This window comes from Anser anser (assembly GCF_964211835.1).
Source record: "Anser anser genome assembly, chromosome: 17".
NCBI lineage: Eukaryota > Metazoa > Chordata > Aves > Anseriformes > Anatidae > Anser > Anser anser.
Window position 1 is genome coordinate 3,446,588 of NC_139738.1, and position 18,018 is coordinate 3,464,605.

Sequence of the window (18,018 nt, forward strand, 5' to 3'; positions counted from 1 at the left end):
GAATGGCCCAGCCAAGCTCCCTTTCTCCCTCCCTGGCCCTGACACCGGTCTCAGGCCCTGTTCTCTCGCCCTCCAGCTGAGCTGTCCCTCCGGGGTGTGAATCCATCTGGGGAACAGAGCCTTGAGCCTTCCCCTGCGTGCCAGCCTTTCAGGGATGCAACCTTCCTGCAGGATCAGTGCATACAGTTCCTGTTTTTTCCCTATTCTTTTTTTTTTTCTACATACCCCGTTTCTTTAGATTTTCCGAAATCTAACGGAAGGGAAGTGTCAGGCCGGATGTTAGGAAAAGGTTCTTCACCGAGAGCACTGGCACAGGGACGTGGTCACGGCCCCGAGCCCTTCAGAGTTTGAAAAGCGTTTGGGCAATGCTCTCAGACACACGGTCTGATTTTTGCGTGGTCCTGCGTGGAGCCAGGAGGTGGATCTGATGATCCTTGTGGCTCTCTTCCAGCTCAGGATATTCCGTTATCCTCTGAAAGGTACACTACAAAGGGCAGATCTGAGCACCTCTAGAGCCGATCTGACACCCAGCGCCGAACTCAGGGGATGTCTGGAGCTGGCAGGACCGGCCGTTTGGAGCTTGTTAACTCCATCCCTCACACTCCTCCCTGCCATCATCTATGCAGAGCTCCAGTTTCAAAGCCAAACACTTGAAGCCGGACACAGAGGACTCCCCTTTTCTTCCTTCGGGTTTTGCTGTAAAACTCCCCCTGTGGCTGCGATGCTATTCCCCTCCCTGGCAGCCCAGAGCCAAGGCTGTGGGGCTCCAGGCATCGAAGGCTGGGGTTTATTTCCCCCTTTCCTTTCCAAAGCCTCTGCAAAACTCCAACACATGAGGCGGGTGGGCTGCTATCAGCATGCTGACAGCGCGGTGGGATCACCTGCTTATTTTGAGGCACTGCCATCTGCCAGCCAGGAACAGGCTGGCAAGGGGTGGATACTGGGGACTACGCTGCAGCTATTCTCCTGCTGCCACAGGAATTTTTAGTCCCGGCACAGACATCCAGCTTACACAGACTGGGCCCGTGGCGAAGGAGGCTGCCCTTTGGCTCGGCCTTTTTCCATAGGAGAGTATCCGATATTCAAGTAGTCTCGCTCTTTCCTTTTATTCCTCTGTAAGAGAAAGCAGAGACATTAAAATCCCAGTCAGAGCTGACGCAGAAGAAAGCCCTGCAGCATCCCAAAGCCAGCAGGGAGCAGTGGGCGTGGGTTTATTTCCACGTGCTCAGAGCAGTATTTTTGTCCCAGTCCGAAGGTGGCAGGGGAAGTGGTCGCGGTGCCTGGTGCGCACCACGGTCTGCCCCTGGATTTCCAACCAAGCTGAACAGGACTCACCTGTTCTTCTTCCAACCGCTTCTGCTCAGCCTCAATGAACTGCTGGACAGCCATGTAAACAAACTTGTACTGAGCCTCCGTCTGCACCATGCCCGAGCGCTGCCTGCGTACCATCTGGATAGTTTTGGGGATGTCGATATCGCAGTCCAAGCCTGCTCGAGGTGAGAGGGGGAGATTTGACGGAGTGGCAATGGGGTTGAAAAATTATTCATGCTTGTGTGGTTTAAGAAATAGGCTCCTAATGGCCCCTGGAGCAGACCCAGAGCTGACCACAGAGTGCTGCAATAGCTCTGGAGCTTCAGGTAAGGGTGGCAGCCCTCCCCCCAGAAGGGTTTAGGGGACTCCTTTCCAAAAGGGTTTCTGGAGTTACACACCAATATAAGAGAGGGCTGTCCAGGAAACCTTGAAATGCTGGCCCCATTGATGTCAAAAAGAAAACTCTCCCAAAAGAATGGCCCATGTGCACACCCACTGGGGGCTGGGGCACAGCTCATCACTGCAGGGATGGAGCAACATTTGTTGGCAAGCACAGAAGCGAGGGACTGGACGGGCTACAAAAGCCTCTCTCATCCCACACGCAGACCAAGCCTGTGTCCTAAACAAGTCAAACCCACTGCTGGGAGATCATGGACCCACTGCTTGCACAAGAGCAGGGTTATCCCATAAGCGGGCAGGGTCAGGCAAACAGTGAAAGCCACGAGGCGTGCACGGGGCCGTACCTTGCCTGTGGATAATATCCACCAGAATGTCTATCACGATGATGGTGCCTGTGCGTCCTATTCCAGCACTGGAGAGAGAAAAGGAAAAAATCACTGCAGGAGGAGTCTTTGCCCTGTTGATCAGCCCGGCTCCCACACTCAGCTGCATGCCTGGTCCATCCCGGATGGATTTGGAATAGCTGCTAGAAAACAAGCCTGGGCAAAAGCTGAGCTTTTCAGGAAACAAGGGTCTAGCAGGCTGCATCGGAACTAGCAATTCCAGATCAGGGCTGCTGTTCCCCACATGAACCCACCACCAGTTTGTGTGATAACCCAGCTGCAGGTAACAAAAGGAAGAGACACATTGCTGTTCCCCATCCCCACGGCGCTGCCCCGCTGGCTCGTACCTGCAGTGCACTATGATCGGCCCCGTGTCAGGAATGCTTCGCTGTGCCCGGTTCACTTGGTCCAGAAAGCTGAGAACCCCTCCCGGCTCGTTGGGCACCCCGTGGTCTGGCCAGCTGAAATACTGATAGTGCTTCACCACCCGGGGACGCTCGTCCTGCGGGGAGCAGAGACCCACCGCCTGGTCAGGACACCCCTCCTTCCTTTCTGGTTAACGAAACCGGGGCAAAACGGCCCAGAACTTCAGCAGTGGGACCACTGGATAAAAATCCCCAGGGTCTCAGCTCCAGCCCTTTCCCACAGCGTGCAGGCAGCAGCAGGGGACTCACCCTGTCCGTGCGCACGATCTCCAGCTCCCGCAGGTAGTAGCCCTGGGCCTCGCGCTCGCTCACGTTGCGCACGCAGATGCACCCGTACTCCTTGGCGCAGCCCTTGTCTGGCCAGTAGCGGAAACATTTGTTCTGCAGCAACACGGGAGAGATGTTCGTTAGTGGGGAGCTGGGGATGGACCCCTGAACGCCTCGCCGGGGATGCTGCTGTGCTCCAAGGGCGAGCAGCCCCGGGGTGAAGGTTTTAAGGAGAACCACGCACGCCGAGCATTTCCTCAAGCTGAGCTGGGAAGAGCCAGTCCTAGAAGTGATGCTTCATGGAACTCCTCTCTCCTGTTTGCAAGAGAGGAGCTATCCCAGCAGGGCTTGAGAGGCAACGTCTTGAGCTCACTTCTGGACTAGGCGGCTGAGAGCACAGCCTGCCCTCGTTCCTCAGCCAAACTGCTGGTCCTGCTCACAGTTAGCCCTGCTCTTCACCAGGGAAGGGCCCCTACCAACCCACTCGCCTCGAAGCATGCACAGGGGCCGCCCAAACAAGTCCTACAACTACTTTCCTCCCTCACACAGCCTGTGACACCCTCCCCTGCAAGAGGTCCCCATCATTACAGGCAGGGACCTGCAGCTGTCCAGGCAGGATAACACAGTCAGGTTGACCGCCCCGGATTATTTCGTTACCAATTCCCCTTCACATGTTAACACAAGCCCCTGCTAACCACCCAGCCTGGCTTTGCACCACCCTTTCAGCTCTCAAGGCCTGCCTTTGGGACTACTCCCTGCATCCAGCCTCACAGGCTGGCACGCAACGTAGGTGACATTCAGGCTTGGTGACCGTGCTCACCCTGCCCCGCTCCACTTCCTTCGTTGTCATCACGATGACGTGGCTGTTCTCTTGGTACACCATGGTCCAGAAGTCGTTCACGGTTGTCTGCAGGCAGCCCTGGGTGGCTATGTAGATCTTGCAGTGCTCCGAGTTCCTTCCATCCTCAGGGATGCTCTGAGGAGCAAAGGGGGCGGGGGGGGGGGGGGGAGGGAAAGCCAACGAAACCGGAGTGAGGGATTGAGAATTGTTTAGCGGCAAAGTCAGCACACCTTGCTGGGCAGGATTTCTGAGCTAGATGATTCTCCTCCACTCACTGCCCTCATGGACAGGAACCGCTCCCACCGTCAGCTTTGACAGAAGCTGATGTCACCAACAAAGCGGTCAGCTCACCACCAGGGCCTGGTACTGAGCTGTAACACACGCTTCTGAGCACGGACTCACACCACCTGGCAGCTGCAGAGGCTGGCTGGGATGAAGCGACCACAAAGGTTTCCCTAAAGCTGGTGTTAAAATGCCAGAGCAGCGCTGCTGGAAATACACCTCTGGGCAGCTCTTAGCTTCCAGCTGACAATTATAATTTGACCTCAGAGATAATGGCCAGCGACAGAGTCTGGGTCAGTCCCCTAGGACCTCCTGAGCAGGTAAGGAAAGGAGGGGATCGAGATCAACTCTTAGATCAGGGCAAGTAAGACATGGTAGAACGGTGAGATCCCTTGGGGACGTGGCAGAAAAACCCCGACCCTGGGGATGCAGATGGCTCCTGACAAGCTGTTCCCTCCAGCTTTACACCATTACTGCATCCCCCCACCAGCAACCCAGCAGTGGGTTGCAGAAAGCCCCCCCGTGCTGCCCTCCCCTCCCCGGGTACCTTGATGTAGTTGGCATTGATGTAGTCTGACCCAGGCACGCTCTCGTCCACGTCTCGGAGCGCCACCCGCGTGGTGTCGACTGAAGGAGAAGAGCCCAGAGTGAGCAGGGAGCGCAGCAGCCTCCCAGGGCACCCGGGGTGGCTCCCACCAGGCTCTTGCCGTGAAGTAACGTGGGAGCTACTGCAAAAGAGGGCGCACGATGCTCTCCTAACGACACTCGGCAGCAGCCCACACTGCCTGGTTCACAGCTACGGTGCCAGGCCCGTGATTTGGGTGGGTGTTAGCGGCAGGCGGTGCTGCTGGCTGACCTGAGCTCAAGTTCCCCAGCATCGACTTTGGAGGCTCTGGGTCTGGCTCCGTGTGACTTTTGAGCTACACTTGAGCTCTGAAGCAAGCTGAGACTCACAGCACAAATTGGATAGCGATGCACCGATTTCCCAAGCAAAAGGGGAGGACCAGGTAACAGAGGGGATGGAGAAGGCCACGAGCTACCCAGATCACTCCCACGGGACAGAGCCCACCTCTTTCCAGCTCAGCCACGATCAGAAAGCTCTGCAGGGTTAACTAGCCCCAGAGAAGGCTGCAGTGAGAAAAAACGAAACCAATATTCAGCGTCTCCTTACAGGGAAGGATGTTCTTGTAGCGATTCTTCGCCTTGTTCTCGGGTCGCTGTCCCTCCTTCCTGGGGTAGAGGAGCTTGCACTCCTGTTGCTGCAGCATCTGTGGGGCAAAGCACACAGAACAAACTGTTCTGGGTAGAAAAGGGGCTCGGAGGATCTCAGCTAACTGCTTGGCTTCCCAATACTATGAAGAGCAGAGTGCTGGCAGGAGAGGGCAGGGAGCCAGGATGCAGCCTGCTGGGGGAGCTAACGGGGGGGAGAAGGCACAGACCTCTGCAGGGAACAAAAGGCACACAGCTGGAGGATGAGGAAGGAGAAACTGCCTCAGACATCGAAAAGGCAAGGAAAAAAAGGACCAAGAAGCAACTCAGTTAAGCACAGAAAACAGGGAAAGGAGCAACAGCACCACAAAGAGGTCTTCAGTGCTGGGGAACCACAGCGCTGCCATGCAGGGATGATATTCTTCACTCGCAGGCACAAGTGGGACAGAGCACAGCAGCATCCCATACCTCAAACTCTTCCCAGAACCCCTGCTTGGCCTTCTCGCTGTGATCTGCCATTTTGTTCAGCTCCTTCACTCTGTTTTCAATGTTGGCCGCGTTGATGCGTGTGGCATTGAATGGCTGAAAGACAGATGGAGACAGAAGAGAAATCACTTTCAAGAACAGAAGGACAGATCTTGTCCCTTGAAAAATCAGTTCCTGAATCCCAGAGGATTCAGGCAGGAGATGGGTCCATCCCCAAGGCCTTTGTGGCAGTGGTGAGCCTGGACAAGATGGACAAGTGGCCAGCAGAAGGTGCTGGGGCAGACACATGCACTCACCCAGGAGCTTGCACAAGCTCCAAACCAACAGCTACGTGCTACAGCAGCTGTTACCTGCTTCAGATGAACCACAGCTCCAGATTTCTCCACCATGGGGTTCTTCTTATAGTGCTCCACCAGGTCTGTGAGCGTGTCAAACCTCTCTCCTCCTCCCACGTCGTACTTCCCATCTGGCTGCAGGAGGGCGACAGAAGCACGGTGAGACTTGAAGGTGCAGCCCCCAGCTGGGTCACCCACCCGGGGAGGACAGCACATCACCCACCTGGTAGTGGATCATCACGTGGGTGACGTGGGGTTTCCTGTCCCCCGTCTCCATCTTATCCTCGTTTGTCAGCACCGACAGCACAAAGTCTCCCGGTTTGCTCTGGCTCTCCCGCACCAGAAAGCTGCCTGGCTTCCCCTTCTCCGTCAGAAGTTTCTCTGCCTCCTTGCCGGTGAGGTGCCCGTGGTACCACCTGGAGAGCAGCGGTGGGGAGGAAGGTCAGCCTGGGAAGGTGCAGAACCTCGCCTCTAGGCACGAACTGCACCAGCTGCTTGGGAAGATGCTCGTGGGACACCACCTCTGTGCTCCTGGTCCGACTGCTCTCCCCCCTGGCATGACACCAGATGGAGCGATTTTAGAAGTGACGTCCCTCTGACATTTTGCAATGTCACATCAGTACCTCGGCCTGAGGCTGGAAGAGGCAGGACTTTGCTCAGCCCTCCAGCCAAACGTGAAATGGCATCAGCGGGTTGAACCACCGCATGATGTACAGTGAGCACTGGGGATCTAGGGATCCATCCTCACCTAGGTCACGTAAGGATTTGCAGCGGAGCAGTAAGAAATGCGATTCTGGCAGTTCTTACTGGAAGGTGGCTAAATTTTCCTTTTTTTTTTTTTTTTAAATATTGAATAAAAACAGAATTCTTGGAGCCAATAGGCCACACCAAACAGTATCAGACAGCACAGCCAATGCTGACCAGGAGCAAGAGACTTTGATGCAGTTTGGGAACAATTTTTGCATGGGTTTTCCTTGCTGCAGTCAGTGCCATTGCCTCCCAGCTCACCAGGAGGGAGCAGGGGGCTGTGCTCAGCTCCTCTGAACCTTGCTGTGAGCAGGAGTGAGCTGCTTCACCCTCCTGGTTGCGCACATCTTGCGTGCACGTGCCCCTGGCCTCCTTCTGAGCGCTCCTAATCCTCTCTCTTGCTCTGCTGACACACTTACACCACAGCCCCAGTGACATGTAGGCTACCTTTGAAGATGCTGGCTGCCGGCCTGCCAGCCAAGCTGCCAGGAACTCAGAGAGGCTCCAAAAACTCTTCCAAGGGATGCGATAGCATCAGGCGATGTCTCGGCCACTTTGTCCCGCAGGATGAAGTTTACAGAACGGCAGTCAGCGATGCTGAGCCTTTCAAATCCCCCTCCCAGCCATGCCAAGCCTGGCTGGGAAGACCTTTAAAGAGCAAAATCCCTTCCTGCAGGCTTGAGGTCTGCACGAGGGCAGGACGGAGCAGCGCTGAGGTAGCTCAGTACCGCTTATGGCACTGCTGCTGTTCAGGGCCACGTCTCGGAAATGCTACGATCCTGACGCATCCCGCTATATTCTGACACCACCGTCATTTCTTATATTTAGAGGGCTTGGAGCCTTTTCCCTCTCCTCTCCCCGGTGCTGCTGGATGTGTGGTCTGGAGCACAGACCTTTCTGGATCTCCTTTGCCAAGCCAGCCTCTTCTTGGCGGCAGAGCAGGGGGAAACCCAGCCGAAGGGGCTTTCCACTTCTCCGCAGCTTCTGCTAATGCGAGCGGCTGCCCGGCCGCTGCCCACCGGGATTTGGGACTAGTGGCAAAACCCCATGAGCTGGAGGGGATTCCCAGTGACCCAGCTCTCGTCAGAGAGCATAGCTTACCTCTCCGAGGTGGGGTCCTGGCAGTTCAGGGGGTATTTCAGCTCGATGACGTTGCTGTTCTTCTCCCGCAGCAGCCCCTGCTGCTCGGTGTAGTACTGCACCAGCTCCGCAAGGGTGGCAAACTTCTCCCCTCCGTACAGGTCATAGTAATCCCCTGTGTTCTGGATCTTAATGTGCGTCACCTCGTCGTTCCTCCTGAGGAAGGGAGGCAAACAAGTCTGTAAGGGGGGCAGAATGGAAACCAGGAGAAATGCCTGGCTTCCAGCTGCACCACGCGCTCCCTGCTCACGGCTGCTACAGGTACGGGAGCACCTCGGCCTCATATTCAGCCAAGGTTTTCAGTCAAGGATGGACTCAGCACCTCCGAAACTCCCAGCCTGATCTGCTTCCCAGCCAGCCTGTAGAGAAGAGGTGAAAAATTCATTCTCTGCCTTCCCCTCCGCTTCCTGCACCACTTATTCTCTTGGCCAGATGAGGCTGCCACCTCGCTCTGATTACGACAAACCATATTCCACATAAGGGAGCACTTGCTGTCATCTAATTAGCTCTAAAGAAAATAAAAGGCAGAAAAAAGAAATCACCCATGCTTGGCCTGGTATTCACAAACCCTACAAGCTACAGAAAGGGTTAATGTTTCCTCTCTCCAGTGATGCCCCTCAGGGAATATGGGGAGGTCTGGGGGGTGCCTTTATCAGCCTCCCCCAGCGAAGCCCAGCCTCCCCCCCTCAGAAGGCCACCCCAACCTTCCCGAGAAGCAGGGTAATTGCATTTTAAATGCAATCAGCAGCAGCCCCCCCAGCCCAGCAGCCAGAGCTGGAAGCCCGTGGCTTGATGGACGAGCCGGGTCAGGGAGATTTGTAAATCTGGGCAAATTTCTCATTTTCTTTACTGTGCCGAGCTGCTCCCAGCCTCTCTCAATTTGTTGCCAAAGCAACCACGACGGCGAGATGCAGGAGACCCGAGGTGGTGTGAGCAGTCTATTAGGTCGGCCAGAAAAGCCATTTCATGAAGTGTGAAATTAGAAATGCTACGGTGGTCTGTGCACAAGGTTAAATCGAAGAACGAGCTCCCAGTTGTGGTACCGCTCCCCATTTTTGCAGCAGGGTACAGCCCCACGCAGGACAGGCAGCGCAGCAGCAGCCCAGGTTTCTGGACGCTAGCCCCAGCTCCACAAAACCACCTCCTGCTCCATTTCCTCGGTCTGCAGGCACCATCCAGCTCGGAGCCTGGACCACTTGATTTCAGAGGGAGGTTTGGTCCTCGGGTAAGGTGAGGAACGACCTTCCCCTCGATACCTCCTCTTGAATACCACCTTGATCCCTGCAAAGCGAGAGCCCACGCTGAGAGGGCTTTGCAATTAGCTCCCTCTCCCAAAAGGCCAGGCAGCAGAGGACAACAGGCCCAGCGAGCCGTGGGTCTGCAGGATGGTGGGACGGCTGGTGAAGGGCACACTTGTGAAGGTACAGCAGCCCTGACAGTGACGAGAAGGTCAGCGCATCCCTGGGATGTACTCATGTCACCCAGAGCTGCGGCTGCCTTTAGGTACCTCCTGCCAGGGATTCTGCAACTTCCACCTGCCTTGAGGATTTTAATAGCCACCACTTTCGCCTTTTGAGGGGCTTATTTGTTGTGGGGCCAAGCAGATTAAACTCTGACTGTCCACTGAGATGTCTTAGAGCAAACTTACCAGTCTGCAGCAGACGAGACAAGAAGAGGCCAAGGTGGAGCTGGGCAATGGGGTCTCTGCATGCAGAGCCTCCCAGAGCCCACAGAAGCGCTGGCAGCCCCTTGTGCCATCTTCCGGGCCTGCCTTTTGCAGAGACATGGCCTCAGGCCAGCAGCACTCCAGCCACGTTCGAGGCACAGTGTCACAAGGTCCCTCCCGAAACGCTGCCCTGACAGATGGCCCCAACCCCATGTGCTCCATCCCAGCTGCTAGAGAGGACCTTGTCAGCATGCAACCCCTAATTGCACTTTGTGCTCACACAGCTCTTCTTGGATGCTTCGTTTGGCTCGGGTTGGGCATTGAGGTGATTTCCAATTAGCACCAACCCAGGGGAAATGACCAGCCGAGCGTGAGCACAGACCGCCTCCACAGCGCTACCATCACCCCGTAGCAGCCGCGGGGCAAACCCAGCAAGGGGCTGACGAACGGGGCCTGAGCTGTGAAAAATCGGCATCTGGGTCTCAAAAAGGCACTCCACCCCTGGTGGCAAAGCTTTGGAGACAGGCCCAAGCCACGTGCAGGACAGGAAGCACCGTGTGAGACATGGTTGTCTCGTCCTGGCCCATCTGCTGAGCTCGGCCCCGAGCTCGGCCTACCACCTCGCTTCCAGCTGCTGCATCGTCGTAGGCTCCAAAGCTTGGCAGCGTTTGCATCTAGGGCACAAGCAGAGCTTACCAGATGGAAACGAGAACTGGCAGTGAAATTCAGAGGCCGCAGGAGGAGCTGGCACACGGCTTCGGCCAGCAGCGGGGCCTGGACGAAGCTGTGCTTGTGCCTCTTGGCCTGAGGCTCCATAGTTCCCCGTGTCCCAGCCCCATCGCAGACCTACAAAGGCTCGGTTCACAGAGCCACCCCCACGGCCTTCGAGCATTTGGGGGATGAAAAGCAGGGAAATAATCAGGGTCATTCATCCCATGAGCCCCCAAGGTCAGGCTAAGCACAAAGGGCATTCATCGACTCCCCTCTCCCCCCTTTTCTTCTCGTAGACCTCACGTCACCTCTGCAGCGCCAAACGGGGCAGCACTGAGCTCCACACCAGCAGCATCCACGATGCTGTGCCCTCAGTGTGCTGGCTGGTGAAAGCAAGCACAAAAAGACACCCGAGCACCCGGCTGCCTTGTGCCGGAGGGCTCGGCTGCTCCAAACAGCTTTGTACAAGGATGCAGCGCTGTTTGGTCACAGCCACCAGCGTCTTGGGCAGCTTCAGAGGCAAGCAAGAGCTGCCTCTGTCCTCAGCGAAGCTTCTGTATGCTATCAGAGTGGATTGCCATCCTCTCCAGGCTTTCAGCAGAGAGCCGTGTTAGTGCTAGAGGAGCAGGGAATTGAGCAGTTGCATCTTCACCTTTGCTATGCAAAAGGCAATCTGTGACCCAGAGAGGAGCTCGTGCATAATCTCCCAGCAAGTTATAGAAAAACTAGAAGCTGAGATTCCCCTGCCAGTCCCACACAGCCCACAAGATGATCATCCTTGCTTCAGCATCTTCCTGCAGCCTTGCTTCACCCCTCTGGCAGGCCCTCAGCACAAGAAATGTGTGCCACCTCCACCCCAGCTCTACTCTATGCCATCTTCAATGCGGGAACTCAAGTGCCTGTTAGTATTCAGGAGCGAGTTGGCACCACATGCGGGATAATTTGGAAAAAATAATTCACTGCCACTCAACGCTATGAGCTCTAAAATGAAAACTGTTTCCCAAACCCATCCAATGTGCAATTTAAATACAAAATGAGAACATTTGTTGAATTGCTGCCTTTAGTTTACAATAAGCAGTGGAGTGGTTATTCCTGTCACAGTGCAAATAAGACCAGTTTTTCACAAACAGCACAACTCCTCCCTAGATATGCAGGAGTTTCCTGATCCAAAATATTCCAACTTGTGAATCTGAGTCTAACGTTTTCAGCCCACACTGCACTGACCACCAGCGCAGATGCACTCTGCTCTTCTTTACAATAAAGTACAGTCAATAAAAAAAAAGGACTTGCAAAAACAAAAACAAACCAACCCTACCAAACAGACCCTTTTTGTCACTGGAGGCAGAACCACCTCAAACGTCAGAAATACATTTCTCTGCATCCCAAAGAGTCTTTTTCGGTCATGTGCTTTTCCTGCCTGCGTCAGACAGAGAAAACCTAGAGCTTCACAGCACACATGTATAACCCCTCTGACAAGATGCAAAAAGCAACCCAAAAAAACCCCAAACTGAACTATCTGCTTCCAGGTAAATTCAAGCCACTCCAAGACAAAGTCTCAATGTAGCTGTCAGAGGAGAAGATGCTTTCTTAAGACAAGAGAGGCCTTGTGATGAAAGCACTCAGCTAAGACGCAATGATCTGGTGCTGTCGAGTACCTCCTGAGCAAGGACTTTCAAAGCGAGTCAGGATCCATCACCTCTTTCCCAGCTGTAACACAAAACCAGAGCTTCCTTTCGCTGGCTGGCCTAGCCTGGAAAAAGCAGAATCGGTCCTATCGCTCACTAAATATTTGTACAGCCTTACAGGGCCTTAATCGGGTTGGTCGGTGCTGTTAGGATGAGACATAAGGACAAGTGTTTTAGAAGAGAGCCTCTTGTAAGCCTCCTTCCATTTTTCTCCAGACCCAGCCTTCTTCCTGTGCTGCATCTGGATTGTCTGCAGGCAGCGACTCAACCAAGCAACGCGCCTGTGGCATTGATTTAATCCTTTTTGTGGAGTACATATTCAATACGACAAAAAATCTTCCTTGATTGCATGTCTTAACCTGTACCCACAGTGCATTTGTACATGTCTTTGAGAAAAAAAAAAAAGAAAGAAAAAAGAAAAGAAAAAAAAAAAAGAACAAAACCCAGTCAATTTAAATGTCAGAATGCTCAGTGGAAGTGTTAATAGGGAAGCTGCTCTGGGAGAGCACAGCTCTAACAAGATTTTGTTACCAGAAGCACTTTGCACTGCATCCCATGAGCAAGGATGAGAACTGTTCCCATAAAACACAACCCAGTGACCAAGTGAGCAGTGTCTCCTCTAGACGGTTCTTAAATGTCCTGGCATCCTCATCACTGGTGTGGCCACGGGCCAAGCACCACTCAGGCAAAATTTCAGGACTCCTTTTCCTTTTGTTCGAGTTCCTTACCCAGCCCTGGCCAGGTCTGTAAGAAGCTGCTCACTTTCTGCAGGAGCAGTTTAAATATTTGGGCTTCTGCAAACATGCCCTGGCAGATCCAGGTGTGTGCTGTAGTGCTGGAGACATGGGGCATTCCCTGTGTGGCCTCCCCCATTTCTCCTCCAATGGACCCCACTTTCAAAATCAGGAAAAAAATCACAAAAATCAGGATACAAATTCAGAGGCCCAGCTCCAGTGCAGGCTCAGGATCTCAGGCTTTCCTGGCATTGCTGCCCACATCCTCACTCAGCACAGGTTTTGTGAGCCACGAAGGGAAAGCACGAAGCGTTGGGGTGCTGGCAACCTCTGCAGGAGCCAACCCCTGCCGTGAGGAGCATCCCCCCCCAGCCAGCGACGCGGTGATACAGAGCTGTCTGATTTTCTGGGCTGAGGCAGCATCAAAATACCTCCAGAGAGCAGTGCTGCAGTGGCTGCAGGGAACAAAACGAGACAGCTTGCATGTAGGCACAGTGCTTATTACTGCTGCCGTACTCAGAATGACTTCTCCATCATCTCCACCTCCAGCCCAAGCTGCCAGAGCACTTCCCTCCCTATTGATGTGCTCCACATGTTTGCAAGGAAAAAAAAAAAAAAAAACAAAGCCTTGGGAGCACCAGCTGCTGTAATGGAAAAGGCTGAAAGGGTACAAAGGGGTAAAGAAAGGAAGGAGAATGAGACACAGAACTTCACGGAAACCTCCTCGTAACTTCTGCAATGTTATTCCCTAGCTCCTCTTCGGGGACGTGTATCTGGATACGCACCAGCACGCGGGTCAGCTGGTGGGTGGTCTGGTCAGCCAACACTCCAGCGCCTGCTTTCTTTGCAGCCCACGTCCTCTCTAATTAAGCTGCCTTTCCCCTCACTGCCTCTCAGAAACCCTTGAAGAAGCTGGAAGGAGGGCGAGAGAAGAGGAAGAGGTTTTGCTTGCTCTCCTAAAAGCACTCTCACCCACCAACGCTTTATTTTGGATGCTGTTTCAAAGGTATTTGTATTGTTCCTTGGTAAACCTTTCGTTTTTTGAAAAGAATATATATATAGCCCTGTTCAGATGCAATTCTAGGTGAGAATAACACCATGTTGTCCCATCTGTCTGTGTGCAGGGAAGGGGTCTTCAGCTTTCTGAGCTCAATAAACCTACTTGCTGTGTACTCTATCAGATGCTTTTAGGAATTAGAGCTGCAACACCTACGCACATGTCTTGGGACCATCAATTTCAGTGAGACAAGAGCATGTTGCTCAGATGAGTTATAAGCAAAATCACTCTCCCTAACCAGGACTGTGGGACAACCCTTGCCTCAAGTGTCAGGACAGAGAGATGGCACGAGCCAGGGAGGGGTTTACTCGTAGGTAAAAGCAGTCGATGAAAATAAATTCTTTCCTCGTCTTCAATTCACGATGTCGCTAAGCTTTGTGTCACGTTTCACGTGCCTTCCTGGAAACACGGTACGTGTCACGGCTTTGGTTTACCGAGAACTGTGAGAATCGGTCAGACTTTCCACCGGGGTACAGCGTGAGTGGGTTGGGGCGCTACGGTTCGGTGGCACGGCGTTAGGGCACGCCGTGCTGCTCTGCCCCATGCTATTCACGATGGAAGGGCATTAGCTCTGCAGATTTTACGATCAAAATGACACTGTCATTAAATATGTACTGCAACACAAGGATCAGCCGGTGGTAGGAAGTGGTCCAGCCCCCCCCCCCCCCCCCCCAGTAACCTGCTGCAGAGAGGGGTTAAAGAGATAAAAGCACCAATAAAACTGCTCTGGGGCTCCCCGGGGGAGGCAGCGGGCTGGGACAGGGGGAAGGTGACAAACCACAGCAGCAGCAAGGCGCGTGGTCTTCGCCTGAGTCACGGGACGGAGCTCAGGGACAGAAACTCCGCCAAGCCGTAGCGTGACTCCCCGGCAGAAGGCCCCGGCGCAGTAACGCAGGCACGGGCACGACTCTCCCAGCAGAGCAATTTACTCTGCTAATTTGGGGTAATTAGGCTGCTGGTTGGGTATCTTGCCACATCACGACACTGCTGCACAGGGCAAAACCTGCGTCTGCTTGCACATCGCCCGGCTGAGCGGGCGCTGTTGGGACTCACTTTATGGCCAGGCATCACCCTGACTCATAAAATTACAAGAGAAGAGCTCACGTGAAGCCAACCCCCTGCTTCACACGTATTCCCTCGCTGCCCCTGCTGGCTCGAGGCTGCTCTCCGTGACCGAGTTTATTTCCCATACTAATTACGCAGTTTCCTGTCTCTCTCATTAGCTCTCAGCCGCCTCTGATTGCAAGCTCGGGGGCGAGCCAGCGGGGTCGGATCCCACCCCTGGCAGCAGACCACAATAGCTGGGCTGGGTCCTTCCCGCCGTGATGCTCCGTACCCCGATGGCTGGAGAGGATAGAAGTGGCTGGGTGCGTTCCCCTGACTTAAAAAATAAAAAAAAGGCAGCATGGAAAAAATAAGGCAGCTGCAAACTCGCACCAAGCTAAGAAATAACTGCACCGAGCAGACAGGGCAGGTTCTAGTCCAGAGATGACTGCGAGGGGGGAAATAAACTTGAAGAGGGGGAAATAACTTGAAGGGGAAAGAAATAAAAGAAAGAAATGCTCCGTCCCTTTTGTCATTTGCACAGCCTCTGCACACAGCGTGGTAGAAGGATGCATAAACTCACTGCAGTTTGCTAAACAAAACGAGGGTTGTTTAAATTAAACAGAAGCCACCAAAAAAAAAGAGATACGAGTGCCTGGAGGAACCTCTGCAGAGCTATTTGCCTGCGAGGCCCCAGCTGGATGGAAAGAGCTCAGGCCACAACCTCCTCCTCCCGTCTCGGGGACTTGCTGGGTCAGTGCTGCTCTTTGCCTTCAGTCCCCCCCACCAGCTCTACCTGCTCATCGCCTGCACAAAGGCCACCAGCAGAGCTGCAGCTCTCCTTTGGCAAGTGCCTTGCTCCCACGGGACACCAGAGCACTTCCAAGGCGACGTGCACAGCCCTGGGAACACCGCACCGTGCGGTCCTGCTCCCTTACGGGGGCCTGCACGGAAACCCCCTTGGGGACAGAAATCAGCTCTCTCCCAAAGGCACCTATTCGAAGCTCCCCTGAAGTTGGAGCGAGATGATTCATTCCTGCTGGGACTGAAGATGCTCCCCTCAAAAATTTCAGCACGTTACCTTCCCTCCTCTGGCACCGATGGCCCCAAAAGCACATGCCACAACCGGCACCGCCCCCTCCAAGCTGTGCCTCCCCCGGTACGTACACTTGTGGAGCATGCAGGAAGCTCCCGAAGCCCCTTCCTCCCACCTTCATCTGCTGCCGGCTGCTTACCTGACGGAGAGGGTGAAATCTCCGGGGTTGCTCTTGCTGGGCCGAGCCAGAAAGCTGCCATGGACGCCCCTGGTCAGGAGCAGCTTCTCTGCCTCGATGCCGCTGATGTTGGGATGAAACCACCTGCAAAGCGACAACGTGACATGAGATACGTGAGTATCTGCCCGCGGGGCAGATGCCATCCTCCTGCCCGCGGGGCTGGCACCGTCCCTCCACCCACCAGAGCCCAGTGGCAGCTGCCCCCCACTCATGCGTCAGAGTGCAGAAAACCTCAGATATCTACTAGGAGAGACCTCTTTGCTCTGCCCTCCTCTTCCTCAGAGCGGGAGCCCCGCAAGCTTTCTGCAGCACCCCGCGATAGGAAGCCGCCAGATGGTTTTGATTTTTTGGGTCCAGATCTGATCCCAGCTGGCCGCGTCCCACCCAGGCTCGAATCAATTTGCTGGCAGATGGACTGACCCCAAGAAAAGTCCTGCATCTCCCCGAGGGCACTCGCATTTCTTTAAGAGCTGCTGGGTGTGTTTTACAGCAGAGGATCTGCAAAAAAAAAGCTTCACCATCAAGAGCGCTGAGCCTCTCAGTCTCCCAAGGCAAGAATCCAAGCCTCAGCCCTTCGGTGTCCCCACTAAAATCCTCTTACAAAGAGGGGATGCCCTAGCTGGGGAGAAGAAGAGGGCTCCACTGAGACCCCATCAAGACAGAAAGCCGTGCTCTGGACCGCAACACGAGGCAGGGACGAGTCCTGACGCTACAAGAGGGATTTTAATTGCTGGAGCAAACCCAGCGAGTTGGTTGCAGCATCTCATCCAAGGCAGCTTTGCCTCTTCAGCTCAAGATGAAGCAGCTGCTCCTCAACCACTAAATATCTGTAGTTCAGGCTGTGGTGACGCAGTCACCTTTCCCATGAGCACAGAGAAAAAATGACCCAAACCGTGCAGCCGCTGTGCCAAAAAAGCACAATTCTCTGCAAGGGACCCGTGCACAGCCCAGGGAAGCAGGATTTTTGCATGGGGCTGGAAAGCATTAGTGTACGTACGTAATGGGATGTCCTAGGAAAGGAAAGAGGCAGCTGACCCGCAGGGAAAAGATGTTTCATTATATTGCATGCTGCTTGAATGCAATCTTTGTGTTTTCAGTGTCATCAAACCATCTACTGACCTCACTTGTGATGCTATCACCCTCGATCGAGTTCTCTTGATGCAATCACATGAACTGGTGTTTCCCCAAGGCTTTAATGCGTGATAAATATGCATAGCGGGTTAATGATTTCCCATGTGGCACCAGCTTCGTGGCTCGATTTTTCAGAAACCACCGAAAATCCACTTTCTAAATGCCAGGCTCTTTTGAGTAATCTCACGAATCTCACACAAGGGCTGATAGCCACTCAACTCTGAAACTCTCTCCCGCTTTAGCTCATGCACCGGCAGCCGTTTCTGCGTGGCACCGCTGCGATATTTCTCCTGAGCGAAGAGGAGGAGATGAGCCCCAGCTGACGCTGCTACGGCAGAGGAGCTTTCCGAGCCCTTCTGGGCAGCACCAGCTGCAGGAGAATAAGCTGCAGTCTCTCTCAGCTCTCTTCAGAGCACAGGATGAGATCGTACGAGTTCCTGCACAGGCGGACAGGTCTGCGGCACCACCTCTCAACCCAGCGGCTCGAAACCGCTGCGCTGAATTTTCCAAGCAAAGCGAAACGTGGCCCTCGAGAGAAGCATCTCTGGAAATAGTGAGTAAGCCAGCTTCTTGTATACAGCTGTCCCGGGGCTCGGAGCAGCTGACACGCCGTCCCCACAACGGGTTTGTGAGTTTATCTCGATTGCTGCAGGGAAATGCGCAGCCTAGCATCTTGCCGAGCGCCTGCCTTGGGAAATACACCCCAAGACTGGATCTACAAACATAAGCACACTCATTAGAGTGTGTTTGTCTCCGAGATACACAGAGAAAAGGTCAAGAAATGTCATGGTCTCCTCCACAATTTGGGATTTCCTCCCTCACACCACAACCCAAACAGTTTTGATTAAAGATCCTTGAGTTCTGGAGGAAGGCGGCGCCGTTCGGAAAGGG

At 54.2% G+C, this 18,018-nt stretch overlaps 1 protein-coding gene across 10 annotated transcripts in view; it reads right to left on the bottom strand.

The window, feature by feature from the left end:
* The window catches only part of LOC310882965 (tyrosine-protein phosphatase non-receptor type 11-like), a 42,311-nt gene that overhangs the window by 2,038 nt on the left and 22,255 nt on the right, over window positions 1-18,018 (bottom strand). For all 10 annotated transcript variants that reach the window (XM_083802515.1, XM_083802513.1, XM_083802514.1 and 7 more), the window contains exons 2-14: window positions 15,958-16,080; window positions 7,787-7,981; window positions 6,162-6,354; window positions 5,954-6,073; window positions 5,586-5,699; window positions 5,080-5,176; window positions 4,456-4,535; window positions 3,606-3,761; window positions 2,768-2,899; window positions 2,441-2,595; window positions 2,055-2,122; window positions 1,336-1,487; window positions 1,013-1,113 (exon numbers count right to left, since the gene is read on the bottom strand). In XM_083802515.1, the coding sequence (XP_083658641.1) occupies window positions 1,013-1,113; window positions 1,336-1,487; window positions 2,055-2,122; window positions 2,441-2,595; window positions 2,768-2,899; window positions 3,606-3,761; window positions 4,456-4,535; window positions 5,080-5,176; window positions 5,586-5,699; window positions 5,954-6,073; window positions 6,162-6,354; window positions 7,787-7,981; window positions 15,958-16,080 (1,686 nt within the window). The remainder of the gene's footprint in view (window positions 1-1,012; window positions 1,114-1,335; window positions 1,488-2,054; window positions 2,123-2,440; window positions 2,596-2,767; window positions 2,900-3,605; window positions 3,762-4,455; window positions 4,536-5,079; window positions 5,177-5,585; window positions 5,700-5,953; window positions 6,074-6,161; window positions 6,355-7,786; window positions 7,982-15,957; window positions 16,081-18,018) is intronic.